The sequence below is a fragment of the Pyxicephalus adspersus genome, chromosome 2 (assembly GCF_032062135.1).
Source record: "Pyxicephalus adspersus chromosome 2, UCB_Pads_2.0, whole genome shotgun sequence".
Lineage (NCBI taxonomy): Eukaryota > Metazoa > Chordata > Amphibia > Anura > Pyxicephalidae > Pyxicephalus > Pyxicephalus adspersus.
Window position 1 is genome coordinate 155,293,889 of NC_092859.1, and position 16,132 is coordinate 155,310,020.

The following is a 16,132-nucleotide window of genomic DNA, read 5'->3' on the forward strand; positions in this document are numbered from 1 at the left end:
GTTCCCATTTATTCCTTTAACCCTCCTATCCTGTCTATAAATTATGGTTAGAAAACCATATTTAGGGGCTTAAGAAGTTTAAGAAACCCCAGTCTGCTCATTTTGGTAATGAGTTTATAAATGCTTAGTCCTAGACCTGCATGGGACAGAAATCTCAGGAGCTTCTTGAATGCTCTGCGCAGAGCTGGTGCCACTAGTTTTCTTATGAAACGTAGGCACGTGGAAATCAATCTCAAGTAAATGGAACACATGGTGCCAAATCGTGAGGTAAAATCTGTAGTCCAAAGTGCAAAGGTCTTTAAACCAGGAATGTCCGAATTCAAAGTACAATCCAAATGTTGTGAAACTGAAACTAGACAAAGTCTCAGCAGAAATGAAAGCTGGCGTGTGTGATTTGTCCTTTTATATTGTTTTCACCATGTTATCATAGCAAAATGCGTATGCTGCTATGATATCTTCAACGTGATTGGTCGACTCATAGCATCACAGAGTCCAGAAAAAGCTTGTGCTCTGATGATGTCATACCAACATGTGTTTGCTGCTATAGGCAGGCTGATTCATCAAGCAAAATCGGAAGCTTACTTGCGCATTCGTATTCGATGTTGATGTCACTGGGGTCAGGCTTCACTGTGATTGGTGGACTCATAGCATCACTGAGTCCATAGGGTTTTATATCTGGAATATGTTGATTTGCCTATTGGTTGCACTTGATGGACCTTTCTTCTTTCAACCTGACCTGTTCTTTTTTTTATTTTTTGATCGATCTAAACTTCCCGCCCCATCCATAAGTTATGGTTAGAAAATGAGTTGTCTACCCTTTTATGTAATTGAATATTCTGAGTTTAGGTATACTTTCATGTACAGCGCTGCATAATATTTTGGTACTATATAAATCCTATTTATTATTATTAATATTAAATTATGGAGCTGCTACAAATACCACAGGTATGGGTGGACCACTGGGCCGATTGAATGAGCTAATGAATAAGCTGAGCTAACTTTGTCCTTGACATAAACATACAACCACTCATATATGCGTGACTGGGACTCTTAGTGTCTAATTACACTAGGACGGATAGGTGTGAATGTGCCCTCAATGTTTCATTTTGGTGTATGTCATTCACCCAGTTACATTCCCCACACCCATCCTACTCCCTTAGAGGTAAGTTACTCCACCACCAGCAGGGGGAGCTCTATGCAGCTTCATTTCTCTGACGTCTCTTCTATTGCTTTGTGGGATCACATGATGTAAGTCACATGACTTCCGACTAGTTGGACATTAACCCGGAAGTTGATGTCTGCAGGATGAACACGTAGATACTTAGAATAATTTTGTGCGTTATCCCGAGGTAAGCGGACCAACTCTGCTGGTGGTGTTCTCGGATATTGGTGACTGGGGACTCGGGCTTCCTACGAGCGAAAAAGATTCAGTCATTCAGGAACACTGATCTCTATGGGGACCGCGGAGCTGTCCTGAGGAATAAAACTTCCTCCTTTCCTGGTCATTAAAAATAATTAATCACTGTGATGCCATGGGATGTCAGGCGAATTGATGTCATGTGATGTTGTGTGAGCTTCCAGGCTTCTCTTATTCTTTGGGGTCCTTCTTCAGCTCTCCATATCAGTGATCATGTGATGTGAAAACACTTCCTATTGGATGCCTATTATTGGGTTCCCCTTGGCATCCAGATGTATGATGGCAAGGAACTTTTATGGCAGATTGAGGTTATCTATCTTCAGTTTTATGTAAATATATATATATTTTCAATTATATATTTTTGTTCAGTTTTATAGCTTCAATAGCTAAATTATAATGAGATTGGTTGGAGGGCCATGTTTTATGTGCAAAGAGCTAACGGTGACACCTAAAACTGGCCACAGCCATCAGAGATCCTAGTAACATTGCAGGATGACCGCAGCTCCGAATATCATTCCTCCATTACATTGAGTGCTGTCGTTGAACACTGTTTGGGATCAATACTAAACAGGAAGTGAGTGGTGCACAGGGTATTGTATTCCCTACAGAGATTAGTTTTTTACATTTATTAGTGGTCACAATGTGTCTGGCTGAGTTGTAATTAATCTAAGACTTGGGGTGCTGTGGTCACATGGTGTCCTGGATGTTTGGCGAGGAGGGGCGTACTAAAGAACCAGTACAAGATCCAGCAGTCTCCAGTGTAGTCCTGTGTATCAGGTTGGGTTGTACTGCAGGACAGGCTCAGGATTCTGTGGTCTCGGGGTGTCCAGAATTTTGGTTGAGTAGTTTTGTAAGACTGGCTCAGAATTCTGTCCTCACTATAGAGATCACAGGATACAGGTTGGGTTGTTCTGTATGACTGGCTAAGGACCTTGTATTCATCATCGTGCTTACAATGTGTCCTACATTTTTAGTTCAGTTGTACTGTATGACTGACTAAGGATTTCATGGTCAACATGGAGGTTACAGTGTGTCCTGGCTGGGCTCTGTTTTATCACCATAGTGCTCACAATGTGCTCTGGGTATCTGGTTGGATTTGGCTGTGGAATATGTGCTCCTACTGACATTAATGTTTGGTCTGTTGTGTATCTTTCCTATTCAGGATCCAGGTTTTCATTGCATTTAGCAAGTCCAACGTGCTATGATGCCCTCACGGAATAACGCAGCTACTCTCCCCAACAGCAAAGTGAAGTATTCTAAGCTGTCGGATACGGACGACGGGTACATTGACCTTCAGGTGAGGGCTGTATAGAGTGAAATGGAATTAGTGTTCAAGCTGAACTTTGTGAGGAGCAAACTTACCTTCCTGCAAGTTCCATCATCATCTAGAGCAAAACTAAATCTGTGTGCTTCACCTATTTGTGTATTGGCACCAGGCGCTGCAATCTAACTTCTCTTCTTCTGAACGATCTTCTGCCATCTTGATTGGCTGTGCTAGGATCACCCCCAGCCTAGGCATTCATGGGAGTTTATCCCGGCACATGCAAGGGAAGTCGGGACGGCCTAAGCTGACTCTACACATATTCAGCTTTGACTTCAGAAACCCAAAGCAATCGGCTTCTTGCATAAGGAACATTTCCTGTCAATTTCTGCAATAATGACCGGCCTGACCTAAAATGGAACTTTAGTTTGGCACTTTAATCTAAGCATGTGAAATGTTCCCTATATAAGTGCTTGGCATCAGTTGTAGGTGATTTAGAGCTTCAGGGTCTCCTGAAGCACGCCAGCACTGTGGTTGTGTCTTTGCCTTTCAATCCTATTGACTATTCACAGTGAAGCCAGGACACGATTCGGGTGCTTCACATAGGAGCTATGCAACATACAAGTAGCCCAGAAATCCTGGTGCCTCTGCTATTCCTGGCATGTATAATGAAGATTTTTTTTTGTCTGCTCAGATTTTAGCTTCAAACCTTAATACAGTGTAATATTACCTGGACCATTTTTTTGTTGAAGGCCCACTTTCCTTAACATACTTTGTAAGAGAACTTATTTCCATGACAAGCTTCAGCACACCAATAAATATACACAACAATACATTTAAACTTCCATCTAGTTGATGTGGATTGTTTACTGCATTGAAATGCATTGGGGACCAGTAGAAATAAAAATATGCATTGCCAATGTGCACTGAAAGGTGCAATCCAGCATAGAAGGGTTTATCTCTGATGTGTTAACACACACTATTTATTTAAATTAGCTGCCAGTGCAGGAAACAGGACAAAAAAAATTCAGTTGAGCTATTTTCCTCAATGCAGCACAACTCATTGAGCTGTCACAGGAATGTATCTAGTTACAAATCATTAAACTATAAAACGTTGGGGGCTGAGAATCAGACTACTATATAGGTATCAGATTACTGGTGGCTTTATGTTATTATAGAAAATATGGGCCAGAAACCTGTATATGTTTACATGAAAAAACATTTCACATATGTAACAAAGTGTGAATACAAATGCTGAAATGTTGCATAGAGGCTGTGGATTATTTTTTTATTATTATAACATTTTTTATTATTTTTAGTTATGAAAAGGACATTTATGTATTTTTTGGGGGGGGGTTACGACATTCAAATGAATGTGAATACAAATGTGTTACATCTGAATACCTTTGCTTCTTAAATAAATCTCCTTTTCTCTGTAATACCCTGTAAATTTCCCTGCAGAAATGCTTGAACACCACTAGATGGCGCACCATAGCTAACACTGCGCTTATTATTATACATAATACACAGGGCTGTACATTTATTAGGGGTTGCAAATGACAGACAGATACAGACAGTGATACAGGAGGAGGAGAGGACCCTGGCCCGAAGAGCTTACAATCTAGGAGACTGTGATTTGCTGACTGGTTCTATATTGGCCCAGATCATACCTTCACTTTTTCAATCAATTTTCCTAGCCAGCTCCTAAACAGCACCTGTCGCGTGAGAGAGATAGGCTGCCATCATGAGCGCCTTCTAAAAAAGAGAACAAAATGCTATCTTTGTGATTGCAGTTTGATCATCTATTATCTATCCATTATTTTTTTTATTACACAGTATTTATAGCGCCAACATATAACGCAGAGCTCTACAAAGTCCATAGTCATGTCACTAGCTGTTCCTCAAAGGGGCTCACAATCCAATGTCCCTACCATAGTCCTATGTCTTGAATACAGCCTAAGGTCATTTTTTTGGTGGAATCCAATTAACTTAACTGCATGTTTTTGGGATGTGAGAGGAAACTGGAGTATCCGGAGGAAACCCACACAAACACGGGGAGAACCTGCAAACTCCATGCAGATAGTGTCCAGGTCGAAATTCAAACCTGGGACCCAGCGCTGCAGAGGCCAGAGTGCTAACCGCTGAGCAAACCGTGTTGCCCATTATCCTTTTTAAATCACCTACATAGAATGAGGATGCAGATAAGATGTTCTGACCCCCTTATCAGCATACTTGTTCCAGGTGAGTCACTGAAGCTTTCTAACCAGATCAGAATTCCAGCCAGGTAACTCATTGTCAGAAGGAGATCGGTATCGTCTGCTCCCATGGAGCTCCCATGTCAAGTGCCCTTTATATCCCTAAAATTCCTTTGTAAATCAGGCATTAGTGATATGGTGAAAATGGACACATTCCCCATATAGCACATAACGTTCTCTATCTGTAACATTACTAGGATATTACACACGGGGCAGGGTAATGACTGTGCAAAGATATAATCTAACACATTATGGTGTAATTTATATGGGATAGAATTCAGCTTATAAAGGGTTATATTCAATGAATAGTATGATAATCTAAATTACTAAGAATATAAAAGTCTCAGATCAGCATGTTCACATTTTTTTTTTAATGGGATTACAACTTGCTTAAGAAGTGATTGCAGAAACTGGACGATGACAGCAGTGAACTCCATGGTAGGGCAGACATAAAGTACAGCATGCACCGATCAAATTCAGCACTGAAAAAAAGACTTTATAGCAATATGGAGTTTATAAATATGTGAACAATTGTATTCTTGTCATTAGCATGCAGTGAATGATGGTATGAGTAGGGAATTGGCTTTGATTTCCTTTTGACATTTTTAGTGCGTTGAATCTGCCTTCATTATCATTAAATGGGGTCAATACGGAAGTAAATCCTGCCTTACTCCTGGCTTGGAATCTCGACCAGGACACTTCTGTATGGAGTTTGCAAGTTCCCCCCGTAATTGTTGGTTTCCTCTGGGTACTCCGGTTTCCTCCCATATTCCAAAAACATCCCCCCCAAATTGTCCTTTGTATTAAAGACATATGACTATGGTAGGGACATTACATTGAGGGCTTCTATGAGAGACAGCTAGTGTCATGGCTATGGACTTTGTACAGCGCTGTTTAATATGTAGACACTAAATAAATACTGTGTAATAATATTACTATTATTCTTCTTTCCCTTTTTGGTCTCGGCCATGGCTGTCTTTTTCCTTCTTTACATTAGTTGAGATTTTTAGGCATCCTGATTGGCTAAGCCAGGATGACCTAACTCTAGCGCAGGCGTGCAGGAGTTTATTCAGTCCTGGTGACCACTGGGTAAGCTGGGATTTCTAGGTATCCCATGAACCAATGCTGAGCTGCACAGCAATCTTTCAAGCAAGTAAGGATGCTCACTGTGGGAGAGACATTGCTTGTTCCTTTTCTGCGGCAGCAAATTGAAACTTTAGTTGTGCTTTAAGAAATTATTGCAGCAACAGGACAATGGGAACAGTCATCTCTATGGTAGAGACTATAAAACAGACCTATCAGTAAATTTTATTATTATATAAATGGGTGGCTATCCATTTTATATAATAGATACTTGTGCCACATATGCCAAGAGGCTGTGAGCTGCTCCTGTGCATACCTGAGGTTGGGCATGGGTCATCCAGGGCATTACTATAATGTAAAAGTGCTCAGTGAGATCGTCACATTTTCTTCCTGGTACATATTCAGCAAGTCATGTTGCCCAATCTCCCCCCTGCCTAGTGTAAATTTGGGTGATGTAAAAAGAACCCAGAAGAAAGAAGATGGCGGCGCTGGAATAACAGTGAGTGCTGAAAAGAAGAAGGAAGCAGAGCGAGCATGGGAAATACTGATCTTGGTTTATGTCATATGCCTAAACGTAGCCCAATCATGGCAAAACAAGGAAGTGACTTTATTTTCTTTTGACCTTCTTTGGAATCTACTGCCAATATATTTGAATGGAATTAAAACTGCCCTTCAGCCTGCCCTTGAATCGAAGTTGCTTTTTCTCATTTTACTGCACATTGTGATCTTCTGACTACATAGAGCGGTTTTATTTAATCATTTTATTAGCATGGTAATAAAGGAAGGACCCATGGATAGCAGAATAAAAGTAGAATACATTTCAAATAGTTTCTGTAGTCACTATTATGCACCTGAGACCTTTAAAATATTTGTGTGTATGGTATTGTTTGCTGTTTTAGCAAAGTAAACTTTTATTTGTGTTCACTGCATTCAGTTTGGAAAGAATGGTATTGTTAATGTAAATAATACATTTTCTGATTTCTATCCAGTTCAAGAGGAGCCCTCCGAAAATCCCTTACAAAGCCATTGCATTGGCCACAGTCCTGTTTTTGATCGGCACTTTACTGATTGTGATCGGCTCCCTTCTTCTAACTGGACACATCAGCAATGGGGTAAGAACCTTTTCTTTTTCCTTTGCATTCATATTTGTTGCTGTGAAGTTAGACATGCAGTCATCCTTTCCCTTTGCTCTCTAACTGTCATCTTTCTGTTTGACCTATTCACTATATTACATTTCTAAAACATTCTAAAATGCACATTTTTCTTTAACATACACACACAATCATTTTCAGATAGCAGAGAATCCACTGATTAGACTATGAAAATTGTGGCTCATATCCTTCATGTAGATGTGATTGGACAGCTTTACAGCCACCTAAATCACATCTACTACATAGCTGGCAAGTCAATGTAAGAAGGTAAACGGCAGCCAGGTGTAATATATTGCAGTTTACCAGTCCTTAGATGTGATTTCTGTGATTCTGTCTTTTTTTTATATTTACCCGGTGATCTTAGCAATGACATCCTTCCTGTTCTATGGTGACACTGCACCACTCTACTGTATGAATTGAGAAGTTATCACCACTAAAGAACAATTGTTACAGCATCAATGTTAATGCCAGGAATGCACTCCTTACAGTATATAGACCTTGTAATAGAGTTCTTGGAATGACAAGCATGGATGGTGCTGTTTGGAACTCTAGACTTTAGAGTAAATAATACAGCAAAATACAGGAGTTTTGCTCAAGCAGTGATCTCCCTGGCCCCATTTAGTTGGGCGTACCACCCGGCACTTTTCAATAACCACCCGGCTGTTTTTGGGTAGTTACTGAAGAGCTGGATCACAATACAGGGGCCACTACATGCCTACAGCATCTTCCCACCCAGCTTAAAAAAACATTTGATTTGAACACTGCTCAAGTGCAAAAACAGTGTCACAACAGACTGAAGAAAATCCAATGTTTCAAAATCCTGCAGGATCTCTTTCTTAAAACAGGACTAAAATGAAAATGTGGCCAGGCAGGTTTATTGGAGAAGAGACATTAACTGTCCCTTCTGCAATAAAGTAATCTTACCAAGTTTCTATTCACCTGTCTTCGCTCCGGTGTGTACCTTCCATATTCACCTGTTCTTCCTGGAATCAAGTCTTCGTTAGTCTTGATTGGCCGGACCAGAATGATGTCACTACCGTGCAGTTGTGTGGAAATTCATTCATTCCCAGTGCCTGCAGAAAAAGCTGGGGTATGACGAGTATTAAGCGGGGATGAACGGCTCAGTGTTTTTTGACAGGTAAAGACAATGATCAGTAAGTATTTTATCGCAGAAGGGAAATCATCTGTCCGTTTCTGTAGTAAAGCCATTTTTAATCACTCATTTGGAACTTAAGCTCCATTTTAGGGCAACACAGTTCTGGTATTAGTATTGTGTTCCTTGTTAGAACTACAGAGCTGCTCCTCCTCTTTATTTCTCCATAACGCAGGGCAAGATGTTTTATACAGTTCGGTCCATATTTGGAGAAAGACAGCTTTTTTCTAATTTTGGTTCTGTACATTACCACAATAAATTTGAAATGAAACGACTCAGATGCAGTTGAACTGCAGACTTTCAGCTTTAATTCAGTGAGTTGAACAAAAAGATTGCATAAAAATGTGAGGAACTAAAGCCTTTTTTTAACACAATCACAACTGGACAAATTAAAAAGCTGAAAATAAAATGTTCATTTCTAATACTTGGTTGAAAACCCTTTGCTGGCAATGACAGCCTGTAGTCTTGAACTCATGGATATCACCAGATGCCGGGTTTCCTCCTTTTTAATGCTCTGCCAGGCCATTACCGCAGCGGCTTTGAGTTGCTGTTTGCTTGTGGGCCTTTCTGTCCAAAGTTTATTCTTCAACAAGGGAAATGCATGCTCAATTGGGTTCAGATCAGGTGACTGACTTGGCCATTCAGGAATATTCCACTTCTTTGCTTTAATAAATTCCTGGGTTGCTTTGGCTGTATGTTTTGGGTCATTGTCCATCTGTAACATGAAACCCCTCCCAATCAATGTGACTGCATTTAGCTGGATGTGAGCAGTCAGTATGTCTCTGAACACCTCAGAATTCATTCGGCTGCTTCTGTCCTGTGTCACATCATGGATAAACATTAGTGTCCCAGTGCCATGGCAGCCATGCACGCCCAAGCCATCACACTGCCTCCGCCATGTTTTACAGATCATGTGGTATGCTTTAGATCATGACCTGTTCCTCGCCTTCTCCATACTTTGTTTCTTGCCATCATTCCGGTTAAGGTTGATCTTGGTTTCATCTGTCCAAAGAATGTTTTTCCAGAACTGTGCCGGCTTTTTTAGATGTTTTTGAGCAAAGTCCAATCTAGCCTTTCTATTATTGAGGCTTATGAGTGGCTTGCACCTTGCAGTGCACCCTCTGTATTTACTTTCATGCAATCTTCTCTTTAAGGTAGACTTGGATATCGATACGTCTACTTCCTGGAGAGTGTTGGTCACTTGGTTGTCTGTTGTGAAGGGGTTTCTCTTCACCATGGAAATTATTCTGCAGCCATCCACTACTGTTGTCTGCCGTGGACGTCCAGGTCTTTTGGGGTTGCTGAGTTCCCCAGTGCTTTTTCTTTCTCATGATGTACCAAACTGTAGATTTTGCCACTCCTAATATTGAAGCAATTTCTCGGATGGGTTTTTTCTGTTTTTGCAGTTTAAGGATGACTCTTTCACCTGCATGGAGAGCTTCTTTCACCGCATGTTGTCTGCCCCCCAAATCAACTCCAGGCCTTTTATCTGCTTAATTGATAATGACATAACGAAGGAATTGCCCTCACCGGCCCATGAAATAGCAATTGTCAATTGTCCAATTACTTTTGAGCCCCTGAAATGAAGTGATTGTGTAAAAAAAGGCTTTAGTTCCTCACATTTTTATGCAATCTTTTTGTTCAACCCACTGAATTAAAGCTGAAAGTCTGCAGTTCAACTGCATTTGATTTGTTTCATTTAAAATGAATTTTGATAATGTACAGAACCAAAAATTTGAAAAAAGTTGTCTCAGTCCAAATATTTGTGGACCTAACTGTATTTTCAAAACTTCTGATAGCACTGCCACATGCGCCGAGCAGCACTAGATATCTGGCAGTTACAACAGATGCAATGCTATGATTAAGGTGTGTGGATTAACAATGTTTAGGGCAGGGAGGTTCCACATTGGTAATATTTGTGAGGCTTATATTTGCTTATACTTAGCCATTGTGAGATGTTACTGGTAGCATCCTTTCACATGCAAACTGAAGTTATACACACATTGATAAGAGTACGCATTTGTTTTGATGCTGCTGTCAATAAGCCTGGTTTATTAAACATTCCCAAGACTGGAGAAGATGGACTATTGGGGGAACCTGGGTGACCCGGTAAACCAGAAATAGATTTTTTAAAAATTGCCTATTGGTAAATGTTTTCAACCCTTGACCAGATTCATTCCAGGTTTGCTGGATTTTTCTGTTATGCCGGTGACTGCATATAGGCAATGAGTAGACTGTAACAATTGCATTTAAATAATGTTTTTTTTCTTTTTGTTTTTGAAGGGCAATGAACGAGCTATACCTGTGCTGATCATTGGAATTTTGGTCTTCCTGCCCGGATTCTACCATCTCCGCATCGCATATTATGCTGCTAAAGGATACAGAGGTTACTCCTATGATGACATTCCAGATTTTGATGACTGAGTTACTTATGTGTGGCAGTAGGTGCAGCACCCTTCATTCTGCTCCACTGGGAGCCAACAGGTCATATTAGGGAAAGAAGGAGAAGATGACCGGCAGACCAGTGTATATACAATGAGGCTTCAGTGTCGTCAGGCAGTTGTGATAATTCAGTGGACTGTTTTATCAGTTTGTCACAAAACAAATACCTGACTTGTATCGCTCAATGTAGTGTAGGGTAAAGGCATTCCCTTATTCTGGTGAAAGCATGTTAGATTTAGCAAGTTATATGAAGTCATACAGAAAAAGCAAATTAGGAATTAAAAAAAACAGGTCTTTTCCCTAACTACAATAATGTAAAGCCATATAAATTTATAAAAAAAATGCAAATAAAACCATGGCTGTTCCAATCAAGTATGCATTAATATATACAGTTCATCTGGGATGGAGGTGGATACAAACAAAAGAATTTGTCACACAGACAAAATAAATGGAACAATTACCTGAAGTTTACTAGACGCATGCTTCGCATGTTTCATAGGATAATCTATGCAAGATTTATGGGTCCATTTTGAATGGGACTGAACTAATAAGAATTTGAAATTTTCTCTAACTCTAAGCTCTCTGCATCGAGGCAATATGTTTGATCCAGATGAATTTAAACCAATATTTACCAGGGTTTATATAGTGCCCACATATTACGCAGCGCTGTACATTAAATTGAGGTTCAAATGGGGTCGCAGACTGATATAGACAGTGACACAGGAGTAGGAGAGAACCCTGCCCTGAAGAGCTTACAATCTAGGAGAACTACATGCGGTATCTGTGGGAAGGAAAGAAGAATATGTACAATATCACAGCACAATGTCTGTGCTAATGTGTAATGGGATATCTGACAACCTGAACACGCACACAGATTGTTATTAATACACAGTATTTATATAACGCCAACATATTACATAGCGTTGTATAAAGTTCATAGTCATGTCACTAGCTGTCCCTCAAAAAGGCTCACAATCTAATGTCCCTACCATAATCATATGTCAATAACACAGTCTAAGGTCAATTTGGAGAGAAGCCAAATAACCAAACTGCATGTTTTTGGATTGTGAGAGGAAACTGGAGTACCCGGAGGAAACCCATTCAAACATGGGGAGAACATGCAAACTCCATGCAGATAGTGTCCTGGCAGAGATTTGGACCTGGGTCCTAGCACTGTAAAACTGTGTGCAGGATAGCCCTCATCCACGTCTATAGTGACCCACAGACTTCAGGTCATGTGTACTTTGTAAGTCTGAGCTGGTTTTGTCTAGTGTATCACTGTACTGTAAGGCATACCTTGGGGAATCTCATTTCATCATTAAAGAGAAGTCCAGTATTCACTTACATATACCAGGGCATACAAGGTGGTGCACTACCCCCCATCTCTTTTGTTGCAGACACATAACCCAACCTGCCAAGGATTAAACATTGTTTGCAATCTTTGGCTTCAACATACTTCATGTACATTTGATCCTAAGTATGTGCTGACGTTATAATAGAGAGTTAAGGTTGTCCTCTGGTTCCCCAGACTCATCAATCTTAAGGTGAGGCCCAAAATTACAAGGATAACTCTGCAGCCTGCTGAGTATACCCGAGCCCGTTTCTGTACAGAGAGTGTGCCTGCATCACAGCTTTTGTATTATTTTCAACTCTTTGTAATGCAGAGGGCTTGATAGACTCCAAACCTTCATTTACACCTAGGGGCAGTGAACCTGACATCCGCTGAAACATTCCCTGGTGGAGAATCCTCTAGGTCTTTGAATCTGAATGGCAGTAATTAATTCTCCACTGGTAAATGTTTTAGTGAATGTCATATTCAATGCTTTATAAATAGATCACCTTGGACTGAACTTTTCATATAATTTGCTCTGTGTATAGGGGTATATCTAAGTGCTAGCTATTTCCAAGATGTATGAAATACTTCCCTTATTTGTACAGAAAAGACAAAGTTTTTGTGTGCTATTTTACATTCTAGGTCAGGCTTTTTCAACCTTTCAACAAAGAACCTTGGAAATAACTTTCAGGTCCTGGGGTGCACTTGCTATAGTTACTATATCCACAGATCACTGTACATTAGTGTGGTGGTCAATGGTAAGAATTCCTCTTACATTGCTGGTCATTGGGAAGAATGTCACCCCTACAGAAAGCCAAAAAGATCATTGCAGTCACTTAAACTGATGAGAGGCACAAACTGCTCATTGCTTAAGGAACGCCCAGCAACCTCTGGATGAACCCTGGTTAAGAATCACTGTTCTAAGCTATCACAGGTAAATTTTGGCATTTGTCTTCAGTACAGGAAGACATCTGTGTGCAGAAAAAAAATAGTCTCCCTCTATGCCAAATGTATTTCCTAACAGTATTCTACAATGCTATTATTATTATTGATAAACAGGATTTATATAGCGCCAACATATTATGCATCACTGTACATTAAATAGGGGTTGCAAATGACAGACAGATACAGACAGAGACACAGGACCCTGCCCAGAAGAGCTTACAATCTAAGAGGTGGGGGAGATATCGCACAATAGGAGAAGGGGATATGTAGTGGTGGAGTTAAAAACTAACTTGTCACTTATTGGCCGGTGTTGCAAACATTCTCTATGCTTCAATCTAATTTTACAGCACAGATCACAAATAAAAGGGAAACATTTAGCTGGACGCTGTGAGAAACACAAACATTTGTCCTTGCTGTCCCTTTTGCACGGAGCTTAGAATTAGAGATCTTCTTGGTCGATTTTCTGAACAAGTGGCTATGAGGTGGGTTCATTCTCCACTTTATTCATCACTCACCATGGCACTGCTGCTACTGCTGTATTTGTTAATTTTTCTCCAGCATGCACCAAGGTATGGATATGTGTGTGCAGAGAAGGTTTGATCTCCTACATGTCTTCACCATCATGTGTATTCTGGTTTAAGTTAAAATAAATGCTGTTATGAAACAGTTTACATTTCCCTTTTTTTTATGTGAGTACTGTTGCCTGTAGAGGACATTGTGAGAGTTCTGAAGATATTTCAGAGATTTCATAACGTGTTGCGGATTTGATTATACAAGGTGGTTTATTAGTGCCAATGTTTGTCCTTAGTTGGCACATCAAGTTGGAAATGGGGAAGCAGACTAATCCTAGGCACTGTAGTGCTGCGTAATGGCTATTCTTTGTGCTTCTTTGGTCTTTATCCTACAACATGTGAATATGATTGTCCATGGCAGCAGAAAAGCCAGATTCAGGTTGTCATTGCTTGTTATGCATGCTGAAATGCAAGGCAGCAAAAATTCTTCCCCTTCTACTAAACTTGATCGGCCAAGAGATAGCTTCATAAATGTTATAAGGATTAAATGGTTTCCTTTTCCTTTTTGTTGTGTGTTCTTTTTTTTTTTTTTTTTTTTTAAATATCCAATATTGTCTGCACATCGCCAAGTATCATTTATGGGTTCACAGAGCAGATCAGCTTTGTATTTATTCTTATGGTAACATGCTTTTTAACTACAGTGGCATATAGTTGCTTCTGGATCATTTTTGTTTCGTTTTTTTTCTGTAGAAATCATAGAGAGGGCCTGAGAAAAGTGTATTTCATCGTTATACCAATTTTACACTTGCCCTTCAAGCCAGAACTAAAGTTGCATTAAGTTTCCATGATCACGCCGGTCATTATTGTAAAAAGTAGCAATCAATGTACCTTCTGCAATAGTCCTTCCTACCCCCCTGATTGCACCGGGTATCTGGCAGAATGAAGAGCTGTGCATGTGCAGCATTAGCTTTGATTGCAAGAATTCCCAGCTTCCCTTGTGCATGCTAGGATTGACTGAACTCGTCATAGGAATAAAGTCATCGCAGCCCCGACCAGTCATTGGACAATTAATGGCCAATCAATGGCTGAAAATCGTCAAGGAAGTGGAGAAAGAAGACGATGGTGGCGCCCTGCGAGGGGACAATTGAGTAATGCAGGGTTAATTTCCGCTTCAAATCTGAACTCGACTAAAGACAAAGCTCTCTGCAGTGCAAGTTTTTAACCCTGCATCAGTTTGCCTTTTGTTTTGTTTTTTTTTTTTTTGGTTCTAGGTGTCTTTAGCTGAACTGAGGCAGAATATCAGATACAGAACTTTGAAATCCAAACCAAAATGACCTTTCCAACTGTGGCCCCTCTCACTGTGCTCATTAGACAGCCGCTGCCTGATTTGTACCTAAGTAAGGACTGGCTTTGTGTCTGAAGGTAATGTAAATATCAGATTGTAAGCCTGGTAAGCATTATTATTATTAATAAACAGGATTTATATAGCGCCAACATATTACTCAGCACTGTACATTAAAAAGGGGTTGCAAATGACAGACAGATAGACAGTGACACAGGAGGAGGAGGGGGGGACCCTGCCCTGAAGAGCTTACAATCTAAGAGGTGGTAAAAGTAGCACACAATAGGAGGGGACAAAGACGGGTAGGTGAGTTTGAAAAAAATGCGTGTGCTTTTTTTTAAAAAAAAATTTGAGTGCTTTTTTTTAGTGTGCAGAAAGTAGGAGCTAGCCGAATAGGACGAGGAAGACTATTCCAGAGAGTCGGGGCAGCTCTAGAAAAGAATTGGAGCTGTGCATGTGATGGGGTTATGAGTGAGGAAGTCGTTAGTAGGTCATTGGAGGAGCAAAGAGAACGGCTAGGGGGATATTTTTCAATCAGATCAGAAAGGTAAGAGGGACTGTGAACTGTGAGAGGGATTTGAAGGCAACGCACAGGAGCTTGAATTCGATTTGAAGGTGAAATGGGAGCCAATGAAGGGAGCTACAAAGAGAGGCAGCAGAAGAGGAGCGGTGGGAAGGTTGTGTATGGTGTAGGTAGGTGAATAGGATGAATGGGTCTGACTGCAGCATTCATAATACCGTATTTTTTGCCGTATAAGACGCACTTTTTCTTCCCCAAAACTGGGGGCGGAAAGTTAGTGCGTCCTATACGACAAAGGTGTGATAAAATAATTAAAATAATATACTCACCCGATACCCGATCCTGCGTGTGTCTCTGCATGCAGCGTCTGTCTCTTCTCTTCTCGCTGGCAGCAGCACGTGTCTTCTCCTGTCTGTAAAGCAGAGCGAAAGAAGCCGGCACAGTGCCACCTGCTGTTCCCTGTCCTAACTGCCGTACGGTGGAAAAAAAGCAGAGTGATCAGAAGGGGAATTTGAATGACAGAGTGATCAGAAAGGAATTTTGAATGACACAGAGTGATCCGAAAGGGACTTTGAAAGGCATAGAGTGATCAGAAAGGGAATTTGAATGGCACATGAGTGATCAGGAGAATACCAGTATGAATGGCACATGAGTGATCAGAAGGGGAATAATCTTTCAGAATCTTTTTTTTCTAGATTTTCCTCCTTTAAAATTGGGT

General features: G+C 40.5%; 1 protein-coding gene across 2 annotated transcripts; it reads left to right on the forward strand.

The window, feature by feature from the left end:
- The first annotated feature begins 1,237 nt into the window (after window positions 1-1,237).
- TMEM230 (transmembrane protein 230) lies at window positions 1,238-13,707 on the forward strand. Of its 2 annotated transcripts, none has more exons than XM_072402836.1 (4): window positions 1,238-1,349; window positions 2,580-2,714; window positions 7,006-7,128; window positions 10,604-13,707. In XM_072402836.1, the coding sequence occupies exons 2-4, from the start codon at window positions 2,619-2,621 to the stop codon at window positions 10,742-10,744; spliced, it is 360 nt and encodes a 119-aa protein (XP_072258937.1). In that variant the 5' UTR covers window positions 1,238-1,349; window positions 2,580-2,618; the 3' UTR covers window positions 10,745-13,707. The 2 variants fall into 2 exon arrangements, with proteins under 2 accessions (XP_072258937.1, XP_072258938.1); XM_072402837.1 differs by lacking the exon at window positions 1,238-1,349 and adding an exon at window positions 1,433-1,746.
- The last annotated feature ends 2,425 nt before the right edge of the window (window positions 13,708-16,132 follow it).

Bases quoted from the DNA above. Each gene is read 5' to 3' on its own strand.
- TMEM230 (XM_072402836.1), top strand. From the start codon at position 2,619: ATGATGCCCTCACGGAATAACGCAGCTACTCTCCCCAACAGCAAAGTG. The intron at 2,715-7,005 runs GTGAGGGCTGTA...ATTTCTATCCAG, and splicing joins ACGGGTACATTGACCTTCAG to TTCAAGAGGAGCCCTCCGAA. The intron at 7,129-10,603 runs GTAAGAACCTTT...TTGTTTTTGAAG, and splicing joins CTGGACACATCAGCAATGGG to GGCAATGAACGAGCTATACC.